This window comes from Eschrichtius robustus, chromosome 8 (genome assembly GCF_028021215.1).
Source record: "Eschrichtius robustus isolate mEscRob2 chromosome 8, mEscRob2.pri, whole genome shotgun sequence".
NCBI lineage: Eukaryota > Metazoa > Chordata > Mammalia > Artiodactyla > Eschrichtiidae > Eschrichtius > Eschrichtius robustus.
Window position 1 is genome coordinate 88,459,755 of NC_090831.1, and position 12,545 is coordinate 88,472,299.

At 36.1% G+C, this 12,545-nt stretch overlaps 1 protein-coding gene across 4 annotated transcripts in view; it reads right to left on the reverse strand.

Annotated features, from left to right (window-relative positions):
• MATCAP2 (microtubule associated tyrosine carboxypeptidase 2) overlaps positions 1-12,545 on the reverse strand; it is a 94,412-nt gene that overhangs the window by 38,693 nt on the left and 43,174 nt on the right. For all 4 annotated transcript variants that reach the window (XM_068550046.1, XM_068550045.1, XM_068550044.1 and 1 more), the window contains 3 exons: positions 7,038-7,181; positions 6,213-6,345; positions 5,353-5,658 (listed from right to left, as the gene is read on the reverse strand). In XM_068550046.1, coding sequence (XP_068406147.1) covers positions 5,353-5,658; positions 6,213-6,345; positions 7,038-7,181 — 583 coding nt within the window. The remainder of the gene's footprint in view (positions 1-5,352; positions 5,659-6,212; positions 6,346-7,037; positions 7,182-12,545) is intronic.

The window sequence follows — 12,545 nt, forward strand, 5'->3', positions numbered from 1 at the left end:
AACAACCAACAGGGAGGGAACCCAGCCCCACCCATCAGCAGACAAGTGGATTAAAGTTTTACTGAGCTCTGCCTACCAGAGCAACACCCAGCTCTACCCATCACCAGTCACTCCCATCAGGAAACTTGCACAAGCCTCCTAGATAGCCTCATCCACCAGAGGGCAGACAGCAGAAGCAAGAAGAACTACAATCCTGCAGCCTTTGGAAAAAAACCACATTCACAGAAAGATAGACAAGATAAAAAGGCAGAGGGCTATGTCCCAGATGAAGGAACAAGATAAAACCCCAGAAAAACAACTAAATGAACTGGAGATTGGCAACCTTTCAGAAAAAGAATTCAGAATAATGATAGTGAAGATAATCCAGGACCTTGGTAAAAGAATGGAGGCAAAGATCGAGAAGAAGTAAGAAACATTTAACAAAGACCTAGAAGAATTAAAGAAAAAACACCTAGAAGAATTAAAGAACAAACAAACAGAGATGAACAATACAATAACTGAAATGAAAAATACACTAGAAGGAATCAATAGCAGAATAACTGAGGCAGAAGAACGGATAAGTGACCTGGAAGACGGAATGGTGGAATTCACTGCTGTGGAAGAGAATAAAGAAAAAAGATTGAAGAGAAATGAAGACAGCCTAAGAGACCTCTGGGACAACATTAAATGCAACAACATTCACATTATAGGGTCCCAGAAGCAGGAGAGAGAGAGAAAGGACGCGAGAAAATATTTGAAGAGATTATAGTTGAAAAATTCCTTAATATGGGAAAGGACATAGCTACCTAAACCCAGGAAGTGCAGACAGTCCCATACAGGATAAACCCAAGGAGAAACATGCTGAGACACACAGTAATCAAACTGGAAAAAATTAAAGACAAACAAAAATTACTGAAACCATCAAGGGAAAAACGACAAATAACATACAAGGGAACTCCCATAAGGTTAACAGCTGATTTCTCAGTAGAAACTCTACAAACCAGAAGGGAGTGGCACGATATATTTAAAGTGACGAAAGGGAAGAACCTACAACCAAGATTACTCTACCAGGCAAGGATCTCATTCAGATTCGATGGAGAAATCAAAAGCTTTACAGACAAGCAAAAGCTAAGAGAATTCAGCACCACCAAACCAGCTCTACAACAAATGCTAAAGGAATTTCTCTAAGTGGGAAACACAAGAGAAGAAAAGGACCTACAATAACAAACACAAAACAATTAAGAAAATGGTCATAGGAACATACATATCAATAATTACCTTAAACGTGAATGGATTAAATGCTCCAACCAAAAGACACAAGCTCGCTGAATGGATACAAAACCAATACCCATTTATATGCTGTCTCCAAGAGACCCACTTCATACCTAGGGACACATACAGGCTTAAAGTGAGGGGATGGAAAAATATTCCATGCAAATGGAAATCAAAAGAAAGCTTGAGTAGCAATACTCATACCAGATAAAATAGACTTTAAAATAAAGAATGGTACAAGAGACAAGGAAGGACACTACATAATGATCAAGGGATCAATCCAAGAAGAAGATATAACAATTATAAACATATAATTGTTTATATTATATGTTTATAATATAAACACCAACACAGGAGCACCTCAATACATAAGGCAACTGCTAACAGCTACAGAAGAGGAAATTGACAATAACACAATAATAGTGGGGGACTTTAACACCTCACTTACACCAATGGACAGATCATCCAAACAGAAAATTAATAAGGAAACACAAGGTTTAAATGACACAACAGGCTAGATAGATTTAATTGATATTTATAGTACATTCCATCCAAAAACAGCAGATTACACTTTCTTCTCAAGTGCGCACGGAACATTCTCCAGGATAGATCACATCTTGGGTCACAAATCAAGCCTCAGTAAATTTAAGAAAACTGAAATCATATCAAGTATCTTTTCTGACCACAATGCTATGAGATTAGAAATCAATTATAGGGAAAAAACCATAAACAACACAAACACATGGAGGCTAAACAATACGTTACTAAATAACCAAGAGATCACTGAAAAAATCAAAGAGGAAATCAAAACATACCTAGAGACAAATGACAATGAAAACACGATGATCCAAAACCTATGGGATTCAGCAAAAGCAGTTCTAAGAGGGAAGTTTATAGCAATACAAGCCTACCTCAAGAAATAAGAAAAGTCTCAAATAAACAATCTAACCTTACACCTAAAGGAACTGGAGAAAGAAGTACAAACAAAACCCAAAGTTAGTAGAAGGAAAGAAATCATAAAGATCAGAGCCAAAATATATGAAATAGAAACAAAGAAAACAATAGCAAAGATCAATAAAACTAAAAGCTGCTTCTTTGAGAAGATAAACAAAATTGATAAACCATTAGCCAGACTCATCAAGAAAAAAAGGGAGAAGACTCAAATCAATAGAAATAGAAATGAAAAAGGAGAAGTAACAACTGACACTGCAGAAATACAGAGGATCATGAGAGATTACTACAAGCAACTCTATGCCAGTAAAATGGACAACCTGGAAGAAATGGACAAATTCTTAGAAAAGCACAACCTTCCAAGACTGAACCAGGAAGAAATAGAAAATATAAACAGACCAGTCACAAGCACTGAAATTGAGACTGTGATTAAAAATCTTCCAACAAACAAAAGCCCAGGACCAGATGGCTTCACTGGCGAATTCTATCAAACATTTAGAGAAGAGCTAACACCTATCCTTCTCAAACTCTTCCAAAATATAGCAGAGGGAGGAACACTCCCAAACACATTCTACGAGGCCACCATCACCCTGATACCAAAACGAGACAAAGATGTCACAAAGAAAGAAAACTACAGACCAATATCACTGATGAATATAAATGCAAAAATCCTCAACAAAATACTAGCAAACAGAATCCAATAACACATTAAAAGGATCATACACCATGATCAAGTGATATTTATCCCAGGGATGCAAGGATTCTTCAATATACGCAAATCAATCAATGTAATACACCATATTAACAAATTGAAAAATAAAAACCATATGATCATCTCAATAGATGCAGAAAAAGCTTCTGACAAAATTCAACATCCAATTATGATAAAAAACTCTCCAGAAAGTGGGCAGAGAGGGAACCTACCTCAACATAATAAAGGCCATATACGACAAACCCACAGCCAACATCATTCTCAATGGTGAAAAACTGAAACCATTTCCACTAAGATCAGGAACAAGACAAGGATGTCCACTCTCACCACTATTATTCAACACAGTTTTCGAAGTCCTAGCCACGGCAATCAGAGGAGAAAAAGAAATAAAAGGAAACCAAATTGGAAAAGAAGAAGTAAAACTGTCACTGTTTGTAGATGACATGATACTATACATAGAGAATCCTAAAGATACCACCAGAAAACTACTAGAGCTAATCAATGAATTTGGTAAAGTAGCAGGATACAAAATTAATGCACAGAAATCTCTTGCATTCCTATACACTAATGATGAAAAATCTGAAAGAGAAATTAAGAAAACACTCCCGTTTACCATTGCAACAAAAAGAATAAAATTCCTAGGAATAAACCTACCTAAGGAGACAAAAGACCTGTATGCAGAAAACTGTAAGACACTGATGAAAGAAATTAAAGTTGATACAAACAGATGGAGAGATATATCGTATTCTTGGATTGGAGAATCAACATTGTGAAAATGACTATACTACCCAAAGCAATCTACAGATTCAATTAAATCCCTATCAAACTACCAATGGCATTTTTCACAGAAGTAGAACAAAAAATTTCACAAGTCGTATGGAAACACAAAAGACCCCAAGTAGCCAAAGCAATCTTGAGAAAGAAAAATGGAGCTGGAGGAATCAGGCTCCCAGACTTCAGACTATACTACAAAGCTACAGTAATCAAGACAGTGTGGTACTGGCACAAAAACAGAAATATAGATCAATAGAACAGCATAGAAAGCCCAGAGATAAACCCACACACATATGGTCAACTAATCTATGACAAAGGAGGTAAGGATATACAATGGAGAAAAGACAGCCTCTTCAATAAGTGGTGCTGGGAAAACTGGACAGCTACATGTAAAAGAATGAAATCAGAACACTCCCTAACACTATACACAAAAGTAAACTCATAATGGATTAGAGACCTAAACGTAAGACCAGACACTATAAAACTCTTAGAGGAAAACATAGGAAGAACACTCTTTGACATAAATCACAGCAAGATCCTTTTTGATCCAGCTCCTAGGGTAATGGAAATAAAAACAAAAATAAACAAATGGGACCTAATGAAACTTAAAAGCATTAGCACAGCAAAGGAAACCATAAAGAAGACAAAAAGACAACCCTCACAATGGGAGAAAATATTTGCAAATGAAGTAACTGACAAAGAATTGATCTCCAAAATTTACAAGCAGCTCACGCAGCTCAATATTAAAAAAACAAACAACCCAATCCAAAAATGGGCAGAAGACCTAAATAGACATTTCTCCAAAGAAGACATTCAGATGGCAAAGAAGCACATGAAAAGCTGCTCAAGATCAGTAATTTTTAGAGAAAATGCAAATCAAAACTACAATGAGGTATCACCTCACACCAGTTAGAATGGGCATCATCAGAAAATCTACAAACAACATATGCTGGAGAGGGTGTGGAGAAAAGGGAACCCTCTTGCGCTGTTGGTGGGAATGTAAATTGATACAGCCACTATGGAGAACAGTATGGAAGTTCCTTAAAAAACTAAAAATAGAGTTACCATATGACCCAGCAATCCCACTACTGGGCATATACCCAGAGAAAACCATAATTCAAAAAGACACATGCACCCCAATGTTCACTGCAGCACTATTTACAATAGCCCGGTCATGGAAGCAACCTAAATGCCCATCGACAGACAAATGGATAAAGAAAATGTGGTACATATATACAATGGAATATTACTCAGCCATAGTAAGGAATGAAATTGGGTCATTTGTAGAGACGTGGATCAATCTAGGGACTGTCATACAGAGTGAAGTAAGAAAGAGATAAACAAATATCGTATATTAACGCATATATGTGGAACTTAGAAAAATAGTAGAAACGAACCGGTCTGCAGGGCAGAAATTGAGACACAGATGTAGAGAACAGATGTATGGATACCAGGGAGGGAAAGCAGCGGGAGGGTGGTGGTGGTGGTGTGATGAATTGGGAGATTGGGATTGACATATATACGCTAATATGTGAAACATGGATAACTAGTGAGAACCTGCTTTTTTAGGAAATAAAATTCTGTTTTATAAAATAAAATTCAAAAATTAAAAAAAAAGACAATTATGCAATAAATCAGAAAATCTACTGTCAAGGGACACACACCTGGTTGGGAGGTATCAGTCCATCCCCTCTTGGCTCGTACACAATAATCCCATCTTGTATTGGGGTCCTTGACAAACTTTCCAATATCTTTGAATAATTCACAAAAAGACATGTGGCTGGCTCGATAAACAGTGTAGTAGAGGAGGGCAGCCCTCCATAAAAAGGGGTCTCTTCTAAACAGGACACTGTGAATACTTGCCAGTCCTTCCTCTGTGGGATTGTTTGGCTTTAGCTCATGTTTTTTACGGCCAGTCCAACTGTTCCATGGCTGCTGAAGGTTGTTAATACCTCGAAAATAATGTGTGCCTATGGAGAAGAAAAAGGCACATGAAAAGTAAGAAATGCCATTCTTATTTTAATTCTTCTCCAAAAAAAGATTCTACCAACAGTTCTAAAACCAAATTGATGTGTACCTACAAATCAAAACAAAGTAGAAAATGATCTGACACTAATGCCCTTTGGTTTGAAGGAGTACACAGCCTTCAGAAGGATTACATGTCTCATTAGAAGAGGTATAACTTTTACAGCAATTTACTTTCTTTTTAAGAGTCGAATTATAGACTTGATATTTGAAAAGAATCTTAGAGATCACTTAATTCAATTCCCTCAGTTGAAGATGGGGGAACTGAAATCCAGAGGAGTTAAATGACTCTCCAAGCTTAATACAGCTAGCTATACAGTACCCTAAAAAATCTAATTTGAAATGAGACATTAATATCTTAGCTTTAGTTCAAGTGACACCTAACAATTTCGTTACTTTTTGCCAAATATTACTAAGAAAAACTGCATTATAAACGAACAAGTCCTTGAAGTAATTTCTGCTATTACAACTGAATAAATGGAGAAGGGTTGCCCCCTACCTATTTCATGCCTCAGCATTCCTTCCAGCCAATGCTCACGTGCAGTGCAAACATTGATGGTCAGTGTTGGACATCCATTTACTACTGTCATGGAAGCTCGGGAAAGCAGGTCCTCAGTGAGATGAACTACAATCTAAGGAGCAAGAGTTAAAATACATATATATATATACACATATATAAAAGACAAAATGTAGAAGGCAGGGGGAGAAAGTTTTCACGGAAAACAATGGACCCATAAATTAACACCTTTTTCTTTTGTTTACACCATCTTGAATCTCCCAGAAACCAAGAAGATGAAATGCAGACCCTTGCAATTTTGAGCCTTTGGGAACTCAAAAACCTTTACTGGATTGAAAGAAAAGTAGACAGCTGTGCTGAGGAAGACACAGAGAACTGAAATTGTGCCTCTGCAGTGCTCTCAAATATAGTCCCCGGGCTGGAATAATGCAAAGGAAGGTACAGGAGCCAGAGTCCTGGTCACTGCTGGGCCAAAGCTTATTTTGAGACTGAACACTAGGAACTGGACATTAATAAGAGAAGTCACTGTGCCAAATCTCTTCATTAATAATTTTCATAAGCCAATTCACATAATCCTACAAGCTATACAAAAATGGTAGTAAGAAAAAAGGAAAAACAGAAAAAAACTGAACATTAACAATTCAATGCAACAATGACTTAGACTTGTATTTAGTAAGAAATCTGGGTGACTTATTTAATGAGTAAAATAGTGTTGGGAAAACAAAACCTGCAGAAAAAACAAACACATGGCAGTGACTGAGAGTTAAAATGCTCAGTCAACTTGTCATGCTCACTCATGATTCATACCTCACCCATGCAGCCTTCTTTCATCATGTATTTCCTAACATGACTCCAGATTCGAGTTTTAGATAGCAGGCTACCACCAGTGGCCTGTTCAAATTTTTCATAGCTTCCATACTTTTGTAAAGTCAGTTCCATAATATTGATGGACTGTAAAAGAAACAGAGATAATGAAAGTAAACAGCCTCCTATTACTCTGACATGAGTAATGAGCTAGTTATATTCTTATTTATCGTGACCTGTTCTGTGTTTACTGATTTCCAAATTAAATTGCAGCTACGGTAACATATTTTTCTAATCCTAAACAGCTTTCACTCATTTTCATAAATTTTTACAAACACCTGTGTACGTACTTACTTCTTAACACGGGATAAAGGCTCAAGCACTGCACAACTGTCAACATCTAACAGGCTGAGAAGCTAAGGCAGAGTTCTCAGTTTCTCTTGGCTTCTCTAAGACCATCTGGTGGTTTTGCAGGAGAACTCATAAGGTATGTCTCCAGACTAATTACTAGAATATAATTACCATTTGGATAAAGAAAAAAATTCCCAATTTTTAAGAACACACAGAAGAATCAACCATTCTTCTGTGATGATCCTATAGAACCTGATGTTTTCCTGGGCTACTACTCTTTGGCAGAAACACATAGTCTCAACATTACTAAAGACACTTTTATCTTTCATTCTGGGCAGGGTACTATCTACTTTTCATTCTTCATAAATTTTCATATCAAAAGAATATGAAAGTTGAGATCTTTTTCTTTAAGTACAAATATACAAAAAGGAAGACTAAAAAAACTGGTAACAAATCACAGATCATCAGTATCTATGGGAAAGCCACAAAAAAAGGAAAACATTAGGATGGAAAATGCTATTCAAAGGTCTTTTGGGAAAAAGTTAGAAAATTCAAATATATCTTATGTGAATGGTGACAGAAGCTAGAAAATTCAGATACCTGATATTATATTAAGCCTATGCTTTCTAGCTGTTGTCAGACTAGTAAAGAGATTAAAAGTACAAGCTCTAGAGTCAGACTACCTGAGCTGACATCCTGGCTCTGCCACCTTCTGGTTGTGTGACTCTGGGCAAGTCACTAAACTTGTTACCAAGCCTCCTCATTAGTAAATGGGGATAACAACAATAATGTCTACTGCATGGTTTTGCTGAGAAAATTTAGCCAACCTTTGTAAAGCACAGTGTCAGACATAAGTAGTCAATACATGTCAATTATTACATCATCATCATCAGTATGTTACCATTCTTTATAAATACCACTGTAGATGACATGCCCAACACAAAAACTACAGCAAAACTCATGTGCTACAAGTAAATATATATATCCCCACAGGAAAAATATATATTACTAATAAACTAGGCGTGAATCATAAAGTTATCATAACAAGAAATGGCTTCAACAAGTTTGCCTGGCTTGCGTTCCCAAAGTTGCTGTTAATAACTGATTCACTTTGTTATAAAGCAGAAACTAACACACCATTGTAAAGCAATTATACTCCAATAAAGATGTTAAAAAAAAAAAAAGCCTTGATATTCAAAATGTGGTCGAAAAGCCAGCAGCATTGGCACTGGCATTGTCCTGGAGGCTGGCTTCAAATTTGGAATTTTGCCTGCCTCCAAGCTACATGCATACTGAATCAGAATCTGCATTTTAACAAGATTCCCCAGGTGATTCATGTGCACAGTAGAAAGCCAGAAGGATCTCAGAGAATGGGAACACAGCAAATATCCCAGAGGCTAATTTATTTATATGACAACTAGCATAATTAAAAGAACAAATTAGCACATAATTAAGAGCCCATTTAGCAGATTAGCTAATAAGGTATTTGCATACACCAGTCTAATGGTCACTCACTAGTCATCAATATATCAGAGTTAGAAGAATCTGAGAAATTTTGCCTTAATTCCATAAGAGACAGAAGTGGTACCTTCTATACTGAACTTATATTTAGACCTAAAAAAAGTTAAAGAAATTTTTTATTATAACTTGTGCGTATAGGTTTTTAAAAGTACGTACTTAACTTAGGATAAAACTAGCTTTTCTAGCATATGCTTACTCAGTAGGAAAATATGGTTATCTGGTTACTATTTATTATAACAGTCTAGAGACTTTAGAAAAACTTAAATACAGGTGACCCTTGTTATCATCAATAAATGGTACTTAGTAGAAGGCTATTAAGTATTTACACTCATAATAAGTATTCATTCATACTGATAATAGGGAACAAAGATTTGATTGGAAATTTATCCTGAAAAAGTACCCTATAAATATAAGATTAAAAAAAATTACCTTGGCAGTTTAACAACACTGAGGCAACCTTTATACCTATCAACTAATTATTAGATAATCAAAGAATGAATAAAAATAGTGGGAGTTTTTTTTGGGGGGGATGTAATTTTTCTATCAAAATGATATGCAACAGCACATCATTTTTCATTGCATGACTTACATGGCACCATCATGGCAGCAATCCTTCATGAGAGCTACATGGATGTTCCCAAAAGCTTATCTTAATATGTCATGTACAGTCATTCTTCACTGAAGTGCCCATCCTGTTGTCATCTCTAGATATTTTTCTTTATTAGTTTTTCAACTGGTCCAACCTAGACAAATTTGTCAGAGACCACACAGATCTCCAGTATCCTTCACTGACTTCCCAATCCATCTGCATTAAATAGACCCCAGCACAGAAAGAGAGACAGTGGTTGGAGAGGTGAATAAATTCAAGTTTTAAGAGAGAAGTCAGGAATGTTCAGTGGTTACTTCATCAGTGAACATTTTTGTGTTACAACAATTTCTGCTTCCTTATGCAACCTCTTGCAGGCCACAAAAACTTTACAAGTATGATCTCAATTTTGGGGGGAAAAAAAAGGCAATAAGCAATTTTAAAAAGGCACAAGGAAGCCTGGAAGGATATACCAAAAGGCTACATGTTCATGTTTGAGAAGGGATAATGTGTTGCACTGATGTTTAATTATTTGCACTCTACAGAAGTTTTCAAAATTGTTTACAATATGCAAAGGAAAAAGTCATTTTTTCCAGCTTCACTGAGGTATGATTGACAAATAAAAATTGTATATATTTAGGTTCTACAATCATGTGTCTAAGGTGTACAATGCGATGACTTAATATATGTATACACTATGAAATGATTACTACAATCAAGTTAATTTACAAATCCATCACCTCATATAGTTACATTTTTTTAATGTGGTGGGAACATCTAAGATCTTAGCAAATTTCAAGTATACAATATAATATTATTACCTATAATCATCACGCTATATATTAGATACCCAGAACTTATTCAGTTTATAACTGAAAGTTGGTACCCTTTGACCCACATCTCCTTACAAGTTTTTGTTTGTCTTTTTACAGGAAAAAAGAGTTCATCCTCTCCCCCTAGAGCTCACAGAATCAATATCTGTATCACTTTAAGAATCAAGCTTTCACACACCTCCGCATGGTTAACACTTTTAAGAGGCAATAAATTTTATGTCAAATCTCTCTTCTCCATTAATATCATCATTTAAGTTAATCAGAAAACTACATCTCCCAATATTACTTGGTGGGAGATTCAAACAAGCAGCAGCTTGATTATTTTTCTCCAATCATCACTTTTTTTTTTTGGCCGTGCCTTGCAGCTTGCGGGATCCTAGTTCCCTGACCAGGGATCGAAGCCGGGCCCTTGGCAGTGAAAGCCCAGAGTCCCAACAACTGACCTCCAGGGAATTCCCCAATCATCATTTTCAATTTGCCATCCAGCATATCCCTTCCCTATCTTCAAATAAACCTCAACCAATTTAACTTCCAAAAACGTTCAAGTATTAAAAGAAAAAAAAAGTCCACTTCAAGTTAATTTAACCCAATTTAAAACATAAATCACATATCCAATTAAAGCTCTTTCCCCTCCCCTAGGCAGGGCCTGGCCTGAGGCCTAAAGAACCTTCACTGGGAAAGGAAGGCATAATCAGTGATTTGATTCCTTCTCATCTTTCCCCTATTTTCACGGCCTCTCTTCCCCTTCAGTATATTGATGGCTGGGAGGAAGGAACGAACAATTCCCATATAACTGGTTCAGCTGTGGTCCTCCTCCTTTGACTCTAATGCTGGGGCAGGCCTATTATAGCAGGTGCCTCCACTGCACAGCTTACTGACTAGCCTCCTTCCAACAGAATCTATGCAAGAAACTCTCCTGGAGTGGACAACTACCAAAACTATTTCCATGAAATTTAAAAGCACAAGAGGAACAACCTAAAGATTTAACTTAATCGAATTACTGTATACCCATTGCATGAAATATATGCAGTCAGTTAAAATAATGCTGACAAAAAAGAAACACTGACAGCTTTTAACGGCATGAAAAAATATAGACATGTAAACAAAAGTATGCTAACTCAACCATGAACATTAGGAATGGAACACGGAAAACACACTAAAATGTATTTTCCTTTTTTTTTTTCTTCAAGTACCATTGATTTACAATGTTGTGTTAGTTTCTGGTGTACAGCAGAGTGATTCAGTTACACATACATATCTATTTTTTTTTCAGATTCTTTTCCCTTATAGGTTATTACAAAATATTGAGTATAGTTCCCTGTGCTATACAGTAGGTCCTTGTTAGTTATCTATTTTATACACAGCAGGGAAAACGCACTAAAATGTTAAAAGTCGTGACCTAGAGGTGGTGGAATTATAATAATTATTCTCTTCTCCATACTTTTCTAAGTTTCTGCACTAAACACATATTTCTTTTACAACTGGAAAATATAAAACTGTTTAAGTACCCTCTACTTTGGAATCTCCAGGCCTTTCTTTTCACTATCGAGTTACCTTCTCCCACTTGTCAGTTAGTCATTGATATCCCTTCTCCAGAGTATTTGTATTTAAAAAGGAAACACATGAAAATATTTAAAAATTCAAAAAATATCTTCTATGGTAGATTTTTAGGCAGAGCAGATCGCTGGTAGACAGAACTGGTATGGCTCACATTCTTGAGGTCTACTTGAGCAAGCAGCTACTTCCCTCATCCATGTGGAAATCTAGCCCCAATTTATCCATCAACATCAAATATATTCTCTGCTTCCTTCCATTTCTAAGAATAACAAATATAAACAGTAAGCAATGCAACATAACAGTTTCACTAATCAGTTTTAAAACTCCTGGAACCAGAACATCTTAATATATACCTATCCTACTGTCCAGGTCTTAGATCCCTAGTCTGCATGAATCTGACTTTGCACTTTTCCATTTTCCTACTAAGCCAACTCCTCCATCACTATGTTAGAAAATCGTATAATATAATCTACTTTTGAGTTCCATAAGAACAGTTATCAGGTGGGATAATGTTTCTTGCTGAAAATGGATTGAAACAGGCTACCAAACATACTTTTACCTTTTTAAAAACACTGGACCAAAAAGATTACACATTTTTGCTAAATTATGAATCAATATATTATCTCTGCTCACAAATCAATCATTCCTAAATCCTTCCTCTTT